General features: G+C 45.3%; 3 protein-coding genes across 3 annotated transcripts; 2 read left to right on the forward strand and 1 right to left on the reverse strand.

Annotated features, from left to right (window-relative positions):
* Positions 1-2,568: 2,568 nt before the first annotated feature.
* LOC125554305 lies at positions 2,569-3,276 on the forward strand. Its single transcript, XM_048717881.1, has one exon. The coding sequence runs from the start codon at positions 2,573-2,575 to the stop codon at positions 3,113-3,115; it is 543 nt and encodes a 180-aa protein (XP_048573838.1). The 5' UTR covers positions 2,569-2,572; the 3' UTR covers positions 3,116-3,276.
* A 2,180-nt stretch (positions 3,277-5,456) lies between these two features.
* On the reverse strand, positions 5,457-11,343 carry LOC125552940 (WD repeat-containing protein 3-like). The gene is made up of 12 exons (XM_048716666.1): positions 11,024-11,343; positions 10,706-10,921; positions 9,543-10,634; positions 8,861-8,983; positions 8,018-8,199; positions 7,704-7,935; positions 7,382-7,591; positions 7,176-7,304; positions 6,607-6,675; positions 6,096-6,218; positions 5,952-6,002; positions 5,457-5,824 (listed from the first exon to the last, which is right to left on the reverse strand). The coding sequence occupies exons 1-12, from the start codon at positions 11,267-11,269 to the stop codon at positions 5,675-5,677; spliced, it is 2,823 nt and encodes a 940-aa protein (XP_048572623.1). The 5' UTR covers positions 11,270-11,343; the 3' UTR covers positions 5,457-5,674.
* Positions 11,344-13,624: 2,281 nt separating this feature from the next.
* On the forward strand, positions 13,625-15,357 carry LOC125552941 (L-ornithine N5-acetyltransferase NATA1-like). Its single transcript, XM_048716667.1, has 2 exons — positions 13,625-14,389; positions 15,110-15,357. Exon 1 carries the CDS (start codon positions 13,663-13,665, stop codon positions 14,353-14,355), a length of 693 nt encoding a protein of 230 aa, XP_048572624.1. The 5' UTR covers positions 13,625-13,662; the 3' UTR covers positions 14,356-14,389; positions 15,110-15,357.
* Positions 15,358-18,660: the final 3,303 nt, after the last annotated feature.

An 18,660-nucleotide genomic window follows, 5' to 3' on the forward strand; every position in this document is an offset into this window, starting at 1 on the left:
TGTTGCCTAAGAAGCATTTGTCGGGTGCTGAAAAAAGAAAAAAAAGAAAGAAATACATTTGAAAATTCAACCACTGAAGGGTTCTTTGACAAAGTATTTTACATCTTCAAGTATTGTTGATGTCAGTGAAGAACATAGGCAAGGAACTAATTCCGAGCATGAAAATTCAGATGTTAAGGTCAATGAAGATTGTGAAAGTATACAGAGAAGCAAATAAATTTGTTTCCTATTTGAGATAATCATGTCATGTTTGTTTTATTTTGCATTGTCCAACAACTATTGTAGTCAAATTTCAAACTAAAAATGTGTGGTCGAAAGTTTACTTTTAGTATTATGCAAATAAAGTTATATATATATGTATCACGCAAACACATACGTATAAATATGGTATTAGGATTTAAAGGGCCCATGTCGTCGAGTTCGTCTAGGGCCTCCCGAAACACAGGGCCGGCCCTGGCTATAGGTTAGGTAAGTGCTCCAAGGCCCACGATGGTATTGTTTGGAAGCCATTGCGGGTGCGAACGAGTATCACCCTGGTGCCGCAAGGCGCCTTGTTGGTGTTGCAAATTTTTAATTGTTCCATGGAGCCGTGCCCGTTGTCGTGCCAACTTCTTCCGATGTGGTCGTCCTTGCTCCCGTCGCGGTCGTCGGCTCGAGGATGGCCGCCGCCTGCACCCCTTCCGCCAGTCAGCCAAAGTCGCAAGCGAAGGGCCCGGCAAGGAAGAAGGCAGTTGCGGCGCGAGGTCGGGCTCATCCTCGACCCCTCAGGTGGGCCATGATGTTGAAGATGGTGATCGTGGTGCTATGGCCGGTGGTGGTGGCAACAATCTTTGCAACAATCATATTTGCTTGATTTGACCATGGCCGCTTGTGGCTTGATATTGCGCATTCATAGGGACAAACTTGCTATCTCTTGATATTGCGTGTGATTTTGAATATAAACTATTAAGGCATGCCTATTTTATATGAATTCCGTGCATCCATATGAATTCTAGTTCATGTCAATATTTGACCGCACAAATATTTACCATAAAACATTTTTTTATGGATGGCCTATATAACGATTTTGCAAAATGGGAATATAGCGCATCTGCTAAAGTTGTTCGTACTATAACTTGCCTTCCGGTGGGCCGGTGCTAGCTCCTCCCGCTCCACCTGCCTGCCGGGCGCTCTGCTTTCCGTCGTGTGTTTGCGACGCGTGGTAGCAACTAGGAACAGAGCAAGAGCAGAGGAGTGTCTGCTGTTACATACACCTGAACTGCGTAGGAGCAGCTCTCGTGACACTTTACACCAAATATAAACTTTAACCTTGCTTCTACATACTGCTCTCTTTCAGTGAGTGTTATTGTTACCAACACAACAAGCACCAGTTTGATCATTATCCTGCATGCTCCACTCCACGCATCCCAAACATGGAGCAGTAGATTTATCTAACTTGCACATGTATGTTACATCTTCGGTTTGTAGGCAATATCCTCGTCTTATCCTACGAATATTTGATTTTATTTTGAAAGGTATTGAGAAAAATCTTATGCCTGTCTTTTAGGAAGGTGATTGGACATATATAGTGTGATTTTCATAGTCTTAATTATATAATATTTGTGTGATTTAATTGAATCGGTACCTGCCACGGAAAATCAGAGTGGAGGGATGGTAGTGGAAGGTGCTGCGAAAATAAGCCAGCAATGTGAAAACAAACCGTCCACACCGCCCTACCAACTACCCTTTTAGCAGCAGAGATTACTTCAAAAACTTTGCGTTTTGATTGGTTGAACCGGTCATCCTCGGGGTTTGTATGTCCCCACCATCCATCTTATACCAGAACCTATGACTCTGGATTTATGATCGACGAATGGCAGTCATTAATGTAAAATCTGATACTCAAGCGTTGGCTAAGACCGGTCGTAATGGAAATATCATACTTAGTACTCCCTCTGTCCGGAAATACTTGTCGGACAAATGGATAAATATGGATGTATCTAAAACTAAAATACATCTAGATACATCCATTCTTACGACAAATATTTTCAAACATCATGCATATTAACTAGGCAATTTTGATAAGATGTTATAGAATTAAATGAAGAAAATGAAAGTTGAGTATCGTATCATGATACCGTATCATAATAAATGATATACTACTACATGTCATGCATGGTAATAAATAAAATATACATGATACTAATATATGATAGTACAATGCATTAGGGAGGTAGTATCAATACACTTTACATGATACTACTAGTATATGATACTCCCCATTATAACCAGCCTAAATCTGATTGATTTGGTATTAATGGAGTAACTAATTTCTCTCAGTAAATACGGAATTTTATCTTTCGTTGTACTCCATCCGTTCCTAATATAAGTCTTTTTAAATATTTCAATATAGACTACGTACGGATGTATATAGACTAATTTAGATTGTAGATTCACTCATTTTGCTTTGTATATAGATCACTCATTTTACTTCGTATACAGTCCATTCCAGCTATTACTTAATTGGTTCTATTGGTTGCCTGCATAAATACACGCCGTCACGGTGAGGTGAGTAGGATACGACAATAGTCATATGGCGATGCATCCTCAGGTTGCTTTACTCCTCACCCTCGTCCTCCTCCTGGCGGCCGGAGATGGCGGCCTCGTCGTCGGCACTCTGCCCGCGATCATCACAAGGACATGCGTCGATGTCGGCCGCGGTGGGCAAGTGGGTTACGACTCCTGCGTGGAAGCGCTCTCGGCCGACTCGGCGGCCGCGTCCGCCAAGGACGCACGTGAGCTCGCCGTCGTGGCCACCAACCTTACCGTGGCCAACGTCACATCGACGGTGCTCGTCCTCGACGACCTTGTCAAGAACCTCGGGGAGTGCCTCCGCTACTACAGGGACATGAACAAGACCCTGGAGGGCGTGGTCGGTGACCTACGTGCTGGGCGCCTCAAAGCGGCGTCTCAGAAACTCTTGGATGCCACCGAGGCGCCCAGCTCCTGCGACATGCTCCTGTTCGAGGGGAGCGCGGAGAAGAACCCGATGAGCAAGGAGAACAACGACGCCGAGTGGCTGTCCCGAGTGGCATATGCGATTGCTAGCTTGCCGGCGCCGAATTCTCGGCACTGACGTCAAGTTTAATTCTTGGTCTCATGCAACTTATTAATCTAGCTACGCAGCTAGCTGGTGGTTGATGTGATTGCCATTTACTCGGTCCATCGCATAAAATGAAATTGCCATTTGATGTCCAGCGTGTGTGATGTCAATTCCATATACAGAACGGCTCTAATGTGACAGATAACATCTCATACGGGAATTGTTGTTGATCCACATTTTGTCTCCAGACAAGACAGGCTGCATGAGTGGGGACCTCCTGTTCGGCCCTCTCTGCGCCAGTTCAGGACTGCTGGCACCCACGCACGACGCCGACAGTATATTTTCATTTACAGAACCACAACTATTGCAAAATTGCTTTAACTGCAAATTCTACATCATCATTTTCACATCATATAATACAATATGTTAAATGAAGGTTAATCTTGACAAGACTCGGCAGGCAACCTATAATTATTGTCGACAAGTACTACTTTTCTATGCAACTTTATCTATGATCTGCCATCGCTTCACTCACTATTGCCTATATAAAATAAGTTGTGAGGATAGTAACTATAAAATTAAATGCACCATTTCATTCTCCATTGCTCCAACTATCCACCCCTCTCCTCCACCACCCCCACTCCATTGCACAACTGCATCTGCAGCCATAAATTTCCTGTGGTAAAATTCGAAACATATACTCCCTCCGTCACGGTTTAGAAGGCACAGTTAAATTTGCGTGCGTTTCCACAATAGACAAAGTTTAGGGCGCATTGCATTTATTTCTAATAGCTAATTAGTACTATTTCTATATGCATGCGTAGTGTGAATGCTATTTTTTAGCCCATCTTTATATGCATGCGTAGTGTGAATGCTATTTTTTAGCCCATCTCATAACCAATAGATAACCACCTAGGTTCCAGAGAATTTTCAACCGCGCCTTCTAAACCGTGACGGAGATAGTAATATATTTTTCATAATCCATACACATGTCCATGATCTTACTGTAGACATGTTCAGAATAGACTCTGTGTATGCCGTCCATGCTTGCTTTCCTGTCCCCAAAATAAGTGTTGGGTCTCACAACACAACATAATGTAGAACTCAGATGGTCAAACCAGAATACTTCATTTCTGAACTCGTGCAGTGCTGGCGACTACATAGCTCAACAATCGCCATAGTAGCATATGGCATGAGGCACTTGCAGATTTGAACAGTGGCAGGCTGAAAGCTATACACATAACAAAATAAACATGAGGAACTTCTTAAACAAATAACAAGAGTGTGCAAAGGACTGAAGGTGCAATGTTCAAACACATCGTTCCAAGTCAGCCACAACCAAGGTCAGTTAATTCATTTTGTGGCAAACCGAAGTCCATTAAGTAGTACCGTGTGAGCAAAACTTCATGCTACATGGATTCAGCTCCAAAGAAGAGTACTATTATACTCTATATGAGGACGCGATCCCGCAAGATTTCAAAGGATGAAGTCACGTGAATGGATCGCCTATATAATATATGAAGCATTAACCGGTAACATGTCAATTTAGTATACCTCGAAGAAATACACATCCAGTATGGGCTCATGTATCCGGATGCTATAGATCCTAAACTTTTACAGTATATGTTGACTATTAGGCATGAACAGACATTACAAACTCAAAGTTCTATAACCGCAAGACAACTAGCTCCAAATCATATTACATGGTCTTCTCTAGAGAAAAACAAAATGCTAAACCAAACTTCCGTAGAACAGCAAGAGGTGCATGAGGTCAGCCCAATAGTTGATCCATCATCATTTGCACCATTATAAGAATATACTTGATGAAAACTGAATAATCCTATCATGTTTGATGCTAAGGATTTTATCAAACATAAGTCAGGTCTTTACCATGTTTCGACCCATTAATGCCATAAGAGCACTATCATCCATAACTGTTTTTACCATGTTTGCCAACCTCGCGTGAACAAAAATTGCCATGAAAAAGATTCGGGTTGCCATGCTTAAACTCCAAATGTTCAGGATTTATCATTTCCGAAAAAGTTTACTCAATATGGAATTATGGTTTGCATTTGAGATCACAGCAGTGGCATCTGGCGTCGCCCTATGGATTGCAACTGCAACAACACCTGGTCAGAAAATGACAGCTCAATTCTTTTGTAGTACGATTTTCTATTAAAAAATTGGAGGTTTTCAAAAGTAAAAGACTTTATTTACAGTCCAAACTCCAAAAGTTTGAATTCCCCAAAAGTTTTATACTCTAAACGTCCTACTTTTCAAAAAAGGTCTCGAATTTCCAGAAGTTTGATATTTCAAATGCTCTGAAAACCTTGAATTTGTTTTGTAACTTTTAAGCTAGGGGTGCTGCAATTTCTGAAAGCATAAAAAAAAGGTTTGACCAAGCATTGACTTCCTAAAAGAGAGGTACACGTACACCTCCTTTCCCTAGCAGGCAACCGCCAAGTAACAATGGCCCACACACAAACTTCTCAAAATTCTGCTGTGCTCATGACAGTATGAAATGAACACAATAATACAGTGTGGCGTGTACATCTACAACAGTTGAGTAAAAACTGACAAATAAATCCTTGCTCAGCTCTGTACAGACGCCTTGGGTTTCTTCTTTTTCCTTTTCTCGCCGCCGTCCGACCTATCTGACCGCTTCGACTGCTCCTGCCTGATCTCCAGGAGCTTCGCCTTGGCGTCCCGGAATGGCGCATCTGATCTCATCGTCAACAGTTCCTGAAAGATTTATGTGCATGAAACAAATCGCCGAAAAGTCAAGGCCTGGTTGCACTGAAAATTTCAGGATAAAAATACCTCAACTTGCACTAAAATGTTAAAATACAAAGGTGGCATCTTATCTTACCTTTATATGATCCATCGCGGCGAGATTGAAACCTATGGTATCCTTGCAGTCCTGGAGGATGTTTAAAATCAAATAAGGGCATGACCTCAGATTGCTGCAAAGCGGCTATCTATTTTCTAGAGGAGGTGATTGCAGGTTATTTACCTTCACTCTACCGTAAAGAATATCCTTCAGTGCTGTCAGTATCGATCTTGCAGCCGGTGTGGTAGTTAGCTGGTTGTGGTGTGTTTGAAGCAGCACAAGGCAAACCCGACAAACAAGCTCAACCTGCATGGTCACGACAAAAGAGATCAGGATTTGTGCATATCAAGTTATCGAGAGAAATCTGCAGCAGGTCACACAAATTCAAGCAGCAAATCAACAACGAATGCCATGTCTAAGTTTAACTAGCCCAAAACTTGGCAAGCGCGCACTAAACAAAATCAAACTACTTCATGTGTGTCCTGGATAGTGGAGGATACTATCATAGAAAGTGCAACTCCAAGAGGACAGCATGAATATGAATTATGAAATATCATATGTAGCCACAATCAAGAGAAATTGAAAAAAATATTTGATACAGAAATGTGAGGATCAGAAATTAAGAACACGGACAGGAATTTTGCAAGTTAATACAGCACTAGGATTAAATATCGAAGTATCAATATCACTGTACCTTCAATGGGATTAGAGACCACTCCTTCAAGTAAGCCATGAGCTTTAGTGCATCTGAGAATGGCAACGACTGCTCAAGGGAAAAAAAGGAAAATACGAACATGTTATCAGATGACGAATGATTATATGCAGAGAAATACCATTCGCTTGGTTGCTAAGTTGATGGTTCGTCATAAATAATAACTTGAAATCAGTTGAATAGCTCTCATGTAGACACATCATGAGATATCAATTCCTAACTGAAGAAGCACATCATGAAAAATCAGAGCTCCAACTGAAAGACACTCAACTGAACTACGATATGATGCACAAAGGGCAATGACTTGTCTGTATTGTTGACATATTCAACTTTAGTTTCGACAAGATGACGAACACACAGACGAGGATCATAAGGGGACACATTTCTTACATAAAGGTCACGCACATGATTGTTGCACTATATAAGTATATAATATATGTCTACTTCACAATGAACTACTGATGAGGACTCAAAAGGCTGTAACCCGCAATAAATTCGGGTAAGATCAATTTAAAATATAGTAATCCATGACAAATTAACAAGAATCTTACCAGAAGGGCTTGTTCCAAGTCATTTGGGCGGACACTTGACACTGCATTCAGAACATATTCTGAAGGTGAATGCCCTTGCATTATAACATTAGGCTTAGATTTAGTTCCCTCCCCATCATTTTTTAACTCCTGACAATCGCAAAATACACAGCTGACGTTAATGTCCATTTGGTAACTTAATGTTTGTTAATGCACTCGAGTACTACCTTCTGCTCATTAAGACGTTTTTCTTCTTCCTCAGCAGTGTCAAGTGCATCAATAATTGAATCAGCAGCAGTTACTGTCTCTTTTGTTTTCTTACCAGGAACACCCACAGAACCCTCATCAGGAGCATCATCTTTCTGCCCATATCTATCTTCAACCGCATTGTCTAAATCAGCCTCAAAAGTTTCCTCCAATCTTTTCTCCCTCTCTTCCTGCAAATTTTGGTGCGTGTGGGTTCAAGAATTAGAAGGCAAATCTCGGGCTTGATAGAATACCTCAATATATTCAACATGGAAACTTCATTCAAGGCAATTCATAGAATACCTCAATGAAAAGCTGTTCTTCGGTACGATCCCAACGCCGAATAGAGCGATCATGAGAGCCTGTTACGATAAAATCACCACGACTGCTAATCGCAAGGCACCAGACTTCAGCATGGTGTCCTTCAAGCGTTAACAAAAGCTCAAATTTATCAGCGTCCCAGTACTTCACAGTACGATCTTTCCCCACACTGAACATGTAATGAGTTTTAGGAACAAACTTAACATCCATCACACTGCAAGAGGGAACACAAAAAAACCTGTAAGGATTCTGCCACTATTCAGAGCATGAGATAAAACCAAAAGGCAAGAAAGGACCTGTCTGTGTGGGCAAAGATGGACTTATGGCAGTCACCAAAATCCATACCCCAAATCTTCAGATTTTTGTCTGCAGAACCAGTAACTATTAGAGCACCATCGGATGATATGTCCATGCAGAGAACTGGAAGCTTGTGCCCGTAAAGTGAAAGACAAAACTTTAGTGTGTCCAGAAAGAAGACCTGCATAAAATGTGAAATATTAGGGGAAGCAATAATTGAAGCCAGGCTTGTTTCTAGATTGCTTTTCGATTGCTACAATTTTGCAGGGCGCCAATTGGCATCTCAGAGAAATCGTCAAATCACTCAACAATTCTCCAAATCCAAAGCAAAATTTAGATGTTCAGGTACAACGGTTGAAATGAACACCTAGCTAGTGGCATTTATCCCTTATCTTTCTTTTAGCTGATACAGAGGTTGTGCTCTAAATAGTAAATACATGAATAGCAAAGTTAGCACGAGTAAGTATATTTCAATAATATTTCTTCTCGCTTATATTTCCTTTCTTTACATTGTCAGGAGAAATGATTGGCAGTGACACAAATATAAAAAAAAAGGATGGCGGATGGCAGATCACCTCATAGAAGCACAGAAAATTATGTGCTCAAATGTATTAACACGCTGAAAAGCACAAGTCAACAGATATTCACTTATGTGTACATCGACTTGATACTATTCTCCTCAACTATGAAACATGTGGTCGAAATACATCAATTCTAAGCAGTAAATGATGAACCTTTTTTTTAAGCAAGTAAATGCTGAACTTTGTGTGTGTGTGTGTGGAAGGGGGTTGGGGGGGATGCGAAGCTCAAGACCATGATCATAATGAGTATAAGAATACAACCTTCACTGTGCAATCCAAAAGAGCAACAGCAATATGCTTCCCAGTTGGACCGATGGACACTGCAAGGACATCGTCATTCATTTTCAAGGTTCTCACATTTGTTACACTCAGATACTTTGCGTCCTGAAACAAAAGAATAACATTATGAATATCTGCAGATAAATTTAAATCCTAGTTTCCAATGCAAGAATTTCACAGCACACATTTCAATCCACAAGCTTTTTAGCAGAGCTGTGGGGTATCGTTGGTAACACAAAAATATGTTGAGAATTGCTATACAAATAATGGATACACACATTACCATTGAAATTGATACAAATAAGAACAAAAAGTGAGGGATAAAAGAATTTCTTTTGGCATGGAACTTATCTTCTACGGTTTTACAAAGTCATTACTTAAGACAAGGAAGCCTCCAACTTATTTAGTTCATGGATAGAGCTATAGAAGCCAATAACATATATCAACATGAAAAACAGATGGGACAAGCAATCACATGGTTTCACATTTTTAGAAGCTAAATTAGGAAATTAGTAATGACATGTCTTCATGTGGACGACTCATTTCATAAAACTGGTGGTAAAAGAGAAATAAAAATAAGAGAAAATCATGAAATATCAAAAATGTTATTCAGTGCACAATTACTACAATAGACTCCATGATAAGAAATAGACTGAAGACTCACCGAATCAGATTTCTGCACTAACTGGTATTCCCAGAACTTGACATCGTGATCAGCACTTCCGGTGACAAAACCCCGTGCATTAACAGTTCCATCCTCATCTGGAATGAGTACAATCGATCGTATGGAACCAGCGTGAGCTTCTATTACATCAATCGAGTTCCCACTGTTAATATCAATAATCTCCAAGGTACCAGTCTTTGTGCCGATAAGGCCATACCGATTCCCAGGAACAAATGCACTGCACAACCCATATCCAGAGTCAACAGTCCTAAGACAGTCACCTGTACTAGGATTCCAGATTTTAACAGCATTGTGACTAGTTGACATTAGGAGGTTGTCCTCTGAGTTAAGTGCAAGACTCCTGATGTCAGAACGATGCCCATGTATCTCAACTGAGTACATCTTAGACACTTTCTCAATATCCACCGAGTACGTCTCAAGCACGTTATTGTTCAGAGACAAAGACAGGGTCGCAAGGCAGCCTTTTGGTGGATTGCTTGGAGAAAATGCAACAGAGCAAATTTTCTTGCTGGTCCGCAAAACTTGGAGGAGCTTAAATACATCGGTAACCACAACAGTGGGATTCTGAGAGTCTTGAGCTGGCAAAGGATCTATGACACTACCATTCCCTTCCGCCGCCGCAGCTTTCGCTGAAGCCTTCTCCTTCTTCCTGTGCAGCCGCCTCTTGGCCTTCCGTGTGGCCTCTGTTTCATCAAGAATCCTATAGATATCAGCAGTTTTCCCCGCCACCTGGCATGCCACAAGACTGCCATCCTTATTGAACCTAATGGTCTGAATTCTTTCTTTGCTCTGCCTCGGAATTTCGCCAAACAGCTTGAGTGCATCCCATTTGTTCCAATCTTCGCCCTCTTCAGCTGATTGCCTGATTCTAAACACCCGGAGCTCTGGATCGGCCGAGCCAGACACCAAAAACTTCTCGCTAGGATCAACATCCATGGACCATATCTCGCTGTGGTGGCCACCTACAATTTGAAGGCAGTGCTGTGTGTCGAGGTCCCAGACCCGGATGAACTTGTCCTTGGAGCAGGTCACCAGCTTCTTCCCCGAATCCAGGAACACTAAATCCGTTACCTGCAGCAAGCAATCCACAAATTAGCATTGTTGGCTACGCCAGCAAATGGAGATAGAGAGCATATCCAAACCTGATCACGGTGGCCACGGAGCCGGAAGAGGCCGGCCTGTGCAACGACGTCCCAGAGGATAACATCGCAGTCCTTGCTGCCGGAGGCGAGGACAGCGCCGGAGGGAGCGAAGCGTATGGCAGAAGCAGCAGAGCGGTGGCCGTGGAGCGTCGCCTCGCAGGCGCCGGTCTCGGCGTCCCACAGCCTGATGCTCCCGTCGGCATGGCCACTCGCAACCTGAACAAGCCAACAGAGAGGAAAAATCAATCCAGCTCGTTCAGAAACGCGGGGAGCAGGAAAAGGGGACGAATTTCAGGCGAGGCGAGAGGGGGGGAATACCGAGGAAGCGGAGGCGGAGGCGGCGGCGGGGGAGGAGGCGACACAGGAGACGGCGAGGGAGGCGGAGGAGGAGGATGGGGTGAAGGTGGCGGAGGGGAGGCCGCGCTTGAGGTCCCAGGCGGCGAAGCGGTCGAGGGCGGCGGCGAGGAGGCGGCGGCCGGAGGGGTCGTAGACGACGTTGGACTCCGGGGAGGCGACCACGCCGAAGGAGAGCGCCGGCTCGTAGCGGAGGTAGGCCTTCACCATGGCGCCCGGCCGCCGGCGGCGTGGGAGGGGAGAGTGGTTGTGGGGGTTAGGGTTTAGTTGGGGCGGGCAGGAGGGCGCCCGGCCCGGGGGTTTTAAGGGATCTCGCAGTTTTAAATCTCGTTTATTTTTTTCAAAAAAAATGAGTTGAAATTTCATTCGTTTTTAGGGGAGATTTTCATTTATATGATGCTCACAAGTTTGTCCTGTGTACATTCAAATAATAATAATAATAACTTCATTTATAATGAATAAATGAAACTTCAGCAGAATAAACTTTGTTGCATATAAAGGACAACAGCAATATCAAATATGTTTATTTCATATACTACTCATCCCTTCATCATCCTCTCTAGCAAACATGCGGCTAGGGTTTCTCCCTCCCGGCGACGGCGCCACCGATCTGCCTTGTCTCATGTGGTCTTAGGACGACGAAGGTGCAGTGGATCCTAGCCATTGTCGACGGGAGGGCTTCATTTTTTATGTTTCTTTGCGTTTTTGTTAGGGTTTGTGTCCTACTCAGGAGGCGACACAGCGACAGCTCCCTGAATATGGAATAAGGTTCTCCCCTTCTAGCCCTGTTTCGGTGGTGCGCCTAGCATCATCGAAAAGCGTGTGGAGGTGAGTCTTCGTCGGATCTGTCTTTGGTGGATCTGCTCGGATCTTGTCTTTCTCATCTACGCTCATGTGTCTTCATATTGGATCCTTCCGATCTACGCTTCTATTCATCGGCGGTGGTTGTTGTTCTATGGGGCCTTGGCACTACGACTTTCCGACTATCTACTTCAATAAGTTTTGCCAACTCCGGAGAGGAAGGGGCAATGATAGTGACGCGCTTTCGGCTCGCTTCAGGGCTTGTATTCGTCCTAGGTGGTCTACGGATCTGAATGTAATTTTTTATTTTTGATGTCCGTTGTATTACCATGATTAAAAATGAATTGATTAAAAATTCTCGTCAAAAAATAACAAAGTGAAGATAAAAAATGTATAAAACAATAATAATGCATTTATACAAGGAAAAGGTGAAAAAATGGTCGTTTATTCGATGAGAAGTTTCCCTATCCAGAAGCGGGAACAAACCGTAAAGTTTCTCTACCGACAATAATCTAATGCAAAGATATTTCAAAAATCTGCTAAAGGTATGATCTGTTTAAAAATGATAGGTACATAAGTTGTCAATTGCATCACATCCATTGGCAGGATAATCATCTGTTTAAGAACACTGACATCAACTGGAAGGATTTGCAACCCCACAAAGAAAAAGGATTCGCATGCCAAAGATCCTTGATTCGAGTTCTTTCAAACCATGTTTAATGTCGACTGTCATTTTATATGGTCATATGAAGCTATATCCACCTTTGATATCAGTGTACTTACCTTTTTGATGGCTAAGAATACCATCATTCCTAAATGCTAAACAGTCGCTCAAGACAAATAGAACAAATATCAAAAATATTTTATGAATTTTCATACATAATTATTTGAAATATAGCTGTCCATTGGATCTTATTCGTGGGCCAAAAATTTCTTTTTCCGAGAATCTACGAGGATAGCAACAACAATAGTCTCATTACCAAGAATAATAAAATTAAACAAATGATATAATTTATACAAAAACTGTCAGAAATACAAGTCGTCACCCCTCTGCTCGAGAATTGGGCATTGTCCATTATGTTCAAACCATCTTGATGATTTGTGAACTATTATTTGATATGGAGATAACATCATCTTCGATCCAAACACATTTCATTTCCTTTGTGCTAAGAAACCTTCGCCCCTGATTGCTAAGCAAACGCTCTAGACATAGATCAATTTATGTAACATTTGGTGTCTTTTCTTTATTTCCTTCCAGAGCGGTGCGAGGTGTTTTTTCTTTCTTTTCGAGAGCAATGTGTGGTGCTTTCACACGAAGACGCGCGGCTGTTTTGACGCGAACACGCCGCTCGAGCGCTCTCTTTTCACGCTAGGAATCTTTCCAAGAGGTTGGTCCTTAGGCGTGACTTCCTCTGGAATCGGCGCCTTGGGAACCCAATCCTGAGGAATTTTGAGAAGGCAATCCTGTGATCCAAATGCACTCCGTAGAAAACAATCCTGAGGTTTACAATCCTATGAAAATCTTGTGAAATCAATCCAAAGAAGGCCTGGTGCTAAAAATGCAAAGGGGTGTGCAAAGATCACAGAGGCTTAGTAGACTAGCACATAATGTTGAGCACCATAATTTGTTTTTAAGCATATCATCATATGTAAAAAGTTCAATCAATTTAAAGAGAAACCACTCTACATTTCCATCTCCACCGGTCATCTCATCACAGAGCAGAGCAGAGCAGAGGAGCAACCCTAGCTGCAGCGCAGCGTATCCCCCCCCCCCCCCCCCCCCCCCCCCCCCCCCCCCCAAGATGGCGGCGGCGCCGACGACCTTCTCCGGCGAGGTGTGGGCGGAGCTGCGCCTGGCGGACGCGCGCGACGTGCCGCACATCCACAGCCTCATCCACCAGATGGCGGAGTTCGAGCTCCTCACCGACCTCTTCGCCGCCACCCACGAGCTGCTGGCCTCCACCCTCTTCCCCACGCCCCGGCCGGCCCCCTTCGCCTCCTTCACGGCGCTCATCCTCGACCTCTCCCCGTCCCCCGCACCGGCCACCGGCGACACCGTCGGCTCCCGCCGCCTGGACCTCCCCGCGTCCCCCCCGCTCGCCGACCCGGAGGCCGGCGCCTTCCCGTCCCCGCGCGGCGGCGGGCGCGTCACGGCCGGGTTCGTCATCTGCTTCCCCAACTACTCCACCTTCCTGGCCAGGCCGGGGCTGTACGTGGAGGACATCTTCGTGCGCGCGCCGTGGCGCCGCCGCGGGCTGGGCCGCATGATGCTGTCCGCCGTCGCCGGCCGGGCCGCGGAGATCGGGATGGGCCGCGTGGAGTGGTGCGTGCTCGACTGGAACCAGAACGCCATCGACTTCTACGAGGGGATGGGCGCCGAGGTGTTCAAGCAGTGGCGCATCTGCCGCCTCACCGGCCCCGCCCTCGACCAGTACAAGGGCGCCGGCGGCCAGGCGGAGGAGGAGCAGGACGCCGCCGGGAAGGCCGGTCAGTAGGAGAGGAGAGGACAGATCTGGGCTCCCGAGACTGGTAATAATAAAGGCGGTGGATTTTGCCTCCACTCGGTGATGTATTCTTCCTTGCTACTGATAGTGATTTAGTGCATTGCTATGTTCTTCATGGAGATGAATTATGGACCTGCTCTTGCCTTCCTTGGAATATGTGTTGAACTGAATCTGAAACTGGAATTGTTCCCTGTTGCTATCATATTCTGCGTTGGAATGCATGATAGGAGCTGGATGAGCAACACACTCCTAGTCCAAATTCTGAAGGGGTTCATCAGAGAATTACATTGATCGAAACTCTCGCACCCCTGAAAACGTCTAATAAAACTGAAAAATCAGAGACCCCCTTGTGAGAAGTGACGCCGTGTTGGCCTGTTGGATCTTAACTTTCATTTGATGAGCCATTATAGAAGGTCAAACATCGGTCTTGCAAAGTAGAGATTTTACTGAAACAAGGTCCCCAAGGCTTGGCTTGTGATCTGCACCTAATGATTACTCCCTCCGTCTCAAGATGAGTACAGCTTTATACAGTTAGTACAAAGTTAAGACACTTATTTTGCGACGGAGGAAGTACTTTTCATGATAACTGGAAGTCACAATGTTTCTGCCATAATGAACAGATTGCGTGTCGATGTTGCGTAAGTGTACAAGGCTACAAGCTGAAATTAACGCCGATGTTGCATAATAAGTGCATACTACAAGGAAAACTGATTCTTGTTTCTCATGTAGTTTCATTTCTATGTAGATTGTTTCTGAATCTGCATTGATGATGCTCTTACGGGAGGCAGCAGTGGAGAATTTTCTGCAATGGGTGAAAGCCTCAGGTCGTTTTCTCGGAGAAGAAAAGGTGAAGGATGCAAGCGTGATTGAGGGTAAAGATTATGAATTCAAATATCAGCCGTTGGTGTCATCCGATGAAGGAATCAGGTTCCATGCATGTGTTGTATACTTACTAAGATAAGATGTGGCTAAAGAGTTGATGATCAGGTTCAATTGCATGTCTAATAAAATATTTTTGTTTATAATCATCCTATCAATGGAAATCCCGGTAAAAGAAAGAACAACAACGAAGGATCTTCATCGACTAACTGGCGACGATATTGGGCCGGGATCAAGAGCTAAATTATTGAACTCTGAAGACGTGAACAAAGTCATCATCGGAGCCTCAACCTACCGGCAGCATCTCATCAACAGAAACCTATCTAGCAACGATCGACGATGGTCTTGATGGGCCCGATGTTGGGCTCGCCGAACAGGGCGACGCCCTGGCGGGTCCTGAGCGTCGCGTACTCGCCGGCCGCGCGGGCCTTGTGCGTCGTGTACTCGCCGGCTGCGCGGGCCTGGCTCTTGAGGCTGGCCCAGTAGCGCTTCGCCGCCGCCGCCGCCGCGCCCTTGATCCCCTCCGTCGTTGTCCATGGCCCCGCTCCGGCCGGCGCCGGAGCCGCCTCCTCCTTGCGCGCCAGCGCCTTGAGCATGGCCTCCTCCTCCGCGGCCATGGGCGCCGCCGCCTTGAGCATGGCCTCCGCCGCCCCCTTGGTGTCCATGGCGCTCGAACGTCGCGGCCGGGCTTGGTCGTCAAGAAAATGCTATGGAACCCACCGGTGTATCGAGAAGAGGAGAGGTTTGGATATTGCCGCTGTCGCTGATGCTGCTATGGGGTGTGGGCGGCGAGCTGGAGTTATATAGGACAGGAGCATAGCATGCGCTTGTTTCTTGAGGAGAAAGCAAAGCTCGCGGCTTGGAGCAGGGTGCAAGGATAGAAACAGAGACACAGAAGTAGCTCCCGTTCCGTCTGCACCCGGGAAAGGAAATCATCGTGATCCGAACTCCGAAGTGGCCGTTAGTTATATCCAATCCAATCCAAGAAGGTTGGTTAACGGGGCGCTCTCTTTCTCTTCCTCTTGTTCGGTTCGGTTTCTGTTTCTGTTTCCTTCTTTCTTTGCCCCTAGTCCAAGACGGCCAGCGCCCCCTCCCCTCCCCTGCATATAAGCAGGCACGATCCCGCAGCCCCATGGCCTCCAAAGCAACGCAAGCACAAGCAGCGACATCGTCTTCTCATCTTCACGTAGATACAGACAAGTTTTTGATCTCGCTTTTCGGGGCCTGATGGAGAACAAGGGGGCGGCTGCGCCGGCGGTGCCGGAGAAGGAGGCGCAGGCGGTGGCGGCGACGTCGTGCTTCAAGAGGACGGTGGGCGAGGACGCGTCGCTGTTGGAGCTGGCCAAGGACCAGTACCGGCAGTTCGCGGAGGCGCAGGGTCGGGACCACTGGGAGTGCATCAAGAACAAGGTCAGCTCCATGTTCGCCGACCCCATCTTCGGCGGCTTCAAGCCCGACTCCACCGCCAACACGCCGCCGCCGCCGCCGTCCGTCGAGTCGCAGTAGATTGTCGTCGTTCGTTCGCCTGCCGTCGTCCGTCTAGATGACCTATATACCGTTGCTACTTTATTATGAGGATCACGGGCATTGTTTTTAGTTGTGGGGAACTTCTATCCTCAACTCGAGGAGCTGTATATTGTGGATTTTGAGTTTATTAAATTCTTCAAGTGATTATCTCGAAGAAGAGCACCTTTTTTTTCTTTCTCAATGTGATTTTTTGCTATATATCTTGTTTTCATGCTGGTTGTGATGCTGGATTTTAGGAATTTCGTGGTATTATGTTTTATTTTCTACTTCTTGAATATGTTAGTGCTCCTTATATGGCTCGATTCAGAAAAAAATACTGGATTTTTTTAGTGGATCTGGATCCTTGTGAAATCCTAAGTTTTGCACTTTATTTTAAAAGAAACTTCTCATCCACCCAAATCTCTTTACAAATGAATTGCTTTTCATGTGGTTCTCTAATAATCCTAGTCTTAACCCATAGTGTTAAAAGAGGACGTATATGTTTTGCCAGACCTGGACAAATCGCTGAAAACGGTGCCTCGCTTGAGTTTCGTCCCAGGAACCAATAAAATCCAACGAAAATGCATCACCTCACATGGTTTAACGATATATAATCACTTGTAGAGGGTGCCATTGTTTCCCAGACAAAATGGAAGTCCACAATTGTAAGGTCGTCCCCAACAATGCTGCTTCACCTACCACAAAACCAAATCCTAACTACTCGCATCATGATCCTCAAGGCAAGTAAAACAACTTCCAGGAGACGAAACGAACCCAGATGATCTCGACATTAATAAACGTTAGCATAGATTTAGATACACTCAGAGGGTGTTTGTTTTCAGGAACTTATTGGTTTAGAGATTTAAAAAAGTCCTGTCCCATCTAAACCAAACAGGAGGGACTTTATAGGGACTTAAAGTGGGCATTTGGGACTTATGAAATAAGACTCTCAAGGAGGGACTTATAGTTGTAATTGTTGGCTGCATAAAAACCTCCTCACGCAACTCGCCATTGAGAAAAGCGTTCTGAACATCAAGTTGAGAGATAGACCACTGACGAACAGAAGCCACGGCAAGAAGAGTGCGGACAGTGGTCATGTGGGCCACAGGAGCGAATGTCTCATCATAATCTCACCCCTGCTCCTGCTGAAAACCACGGGCCACAAGACAAGCTTTGTAGCGCTCAAGAGAACCATCGAAGCAAGTCTTAATCTTGTAGACCCACTTGCAGGTGATGGGACGGACACCGGAAGGAAGGGGAACCAGATCCCATGTGCCAGAGTGCTCAAGAGCAGCAAGCTCTTCAGCCATCGCAAGCTGCCATTCGAGCTAAGTCATGGCAGTCCGATAGGAAGTGGGCCCAGCAATAACAGAGAGACCGTACCGATCAGGGGAGTAGCGATCAGGCGGGGGGCGAGGCCGAGCACGGAGGTTGTGAACCGGGGGAGGCGTGAGAGGAGGTGCACCAGAGGTGGAAGGCTCGTCAGAGGAGACATCCTCAGTACGAGATCGGCGAGTATAGTGGAGAGGAAACGGTGAGAGAGGGCGACGGACTGGAGATGATGGTGGAGAAGTGGAGGAGGAGGATGGACAAGACGGGGTCGGTGGTGAATTTGAAGGAATGAGAGGTACCGGAGGAAGAGGTGACACATGAGGCACATAGCAGGATGCATCAGGAAGGAGAAGGAAAGAAATGTCGTCCACAGATAGACTCGAGGAAGAAGAACATGGGTAGTAAGAACGAGACTCATCAAAAGTCACATCACGTGAGATGTGCAAGCGACGACCCACTGGATCCCAGTATCGATATCCCTTGTGCTCATCATTGTAGCCAAGGAAAACACACTCAACCAACTGAGCAGTCAGTTTGGTGCGTTCTCGGGGGGCAAGAAGAACGAAGCACACGCATCCA

This window comes from Triticum urartu, chromosome 4 (genome assembly GCF_003073215.2).
Source record: "Triticum urartu cultivar G1812 chromosome 4, Tu2.1, whole genome shotgun sequence".
Lineage (NCBI taxonomy): Eukaryota > Viridiplantae > Streptophyta > Magnoliopsida > Poales > Poaceae > Triticum > Triticum urartu.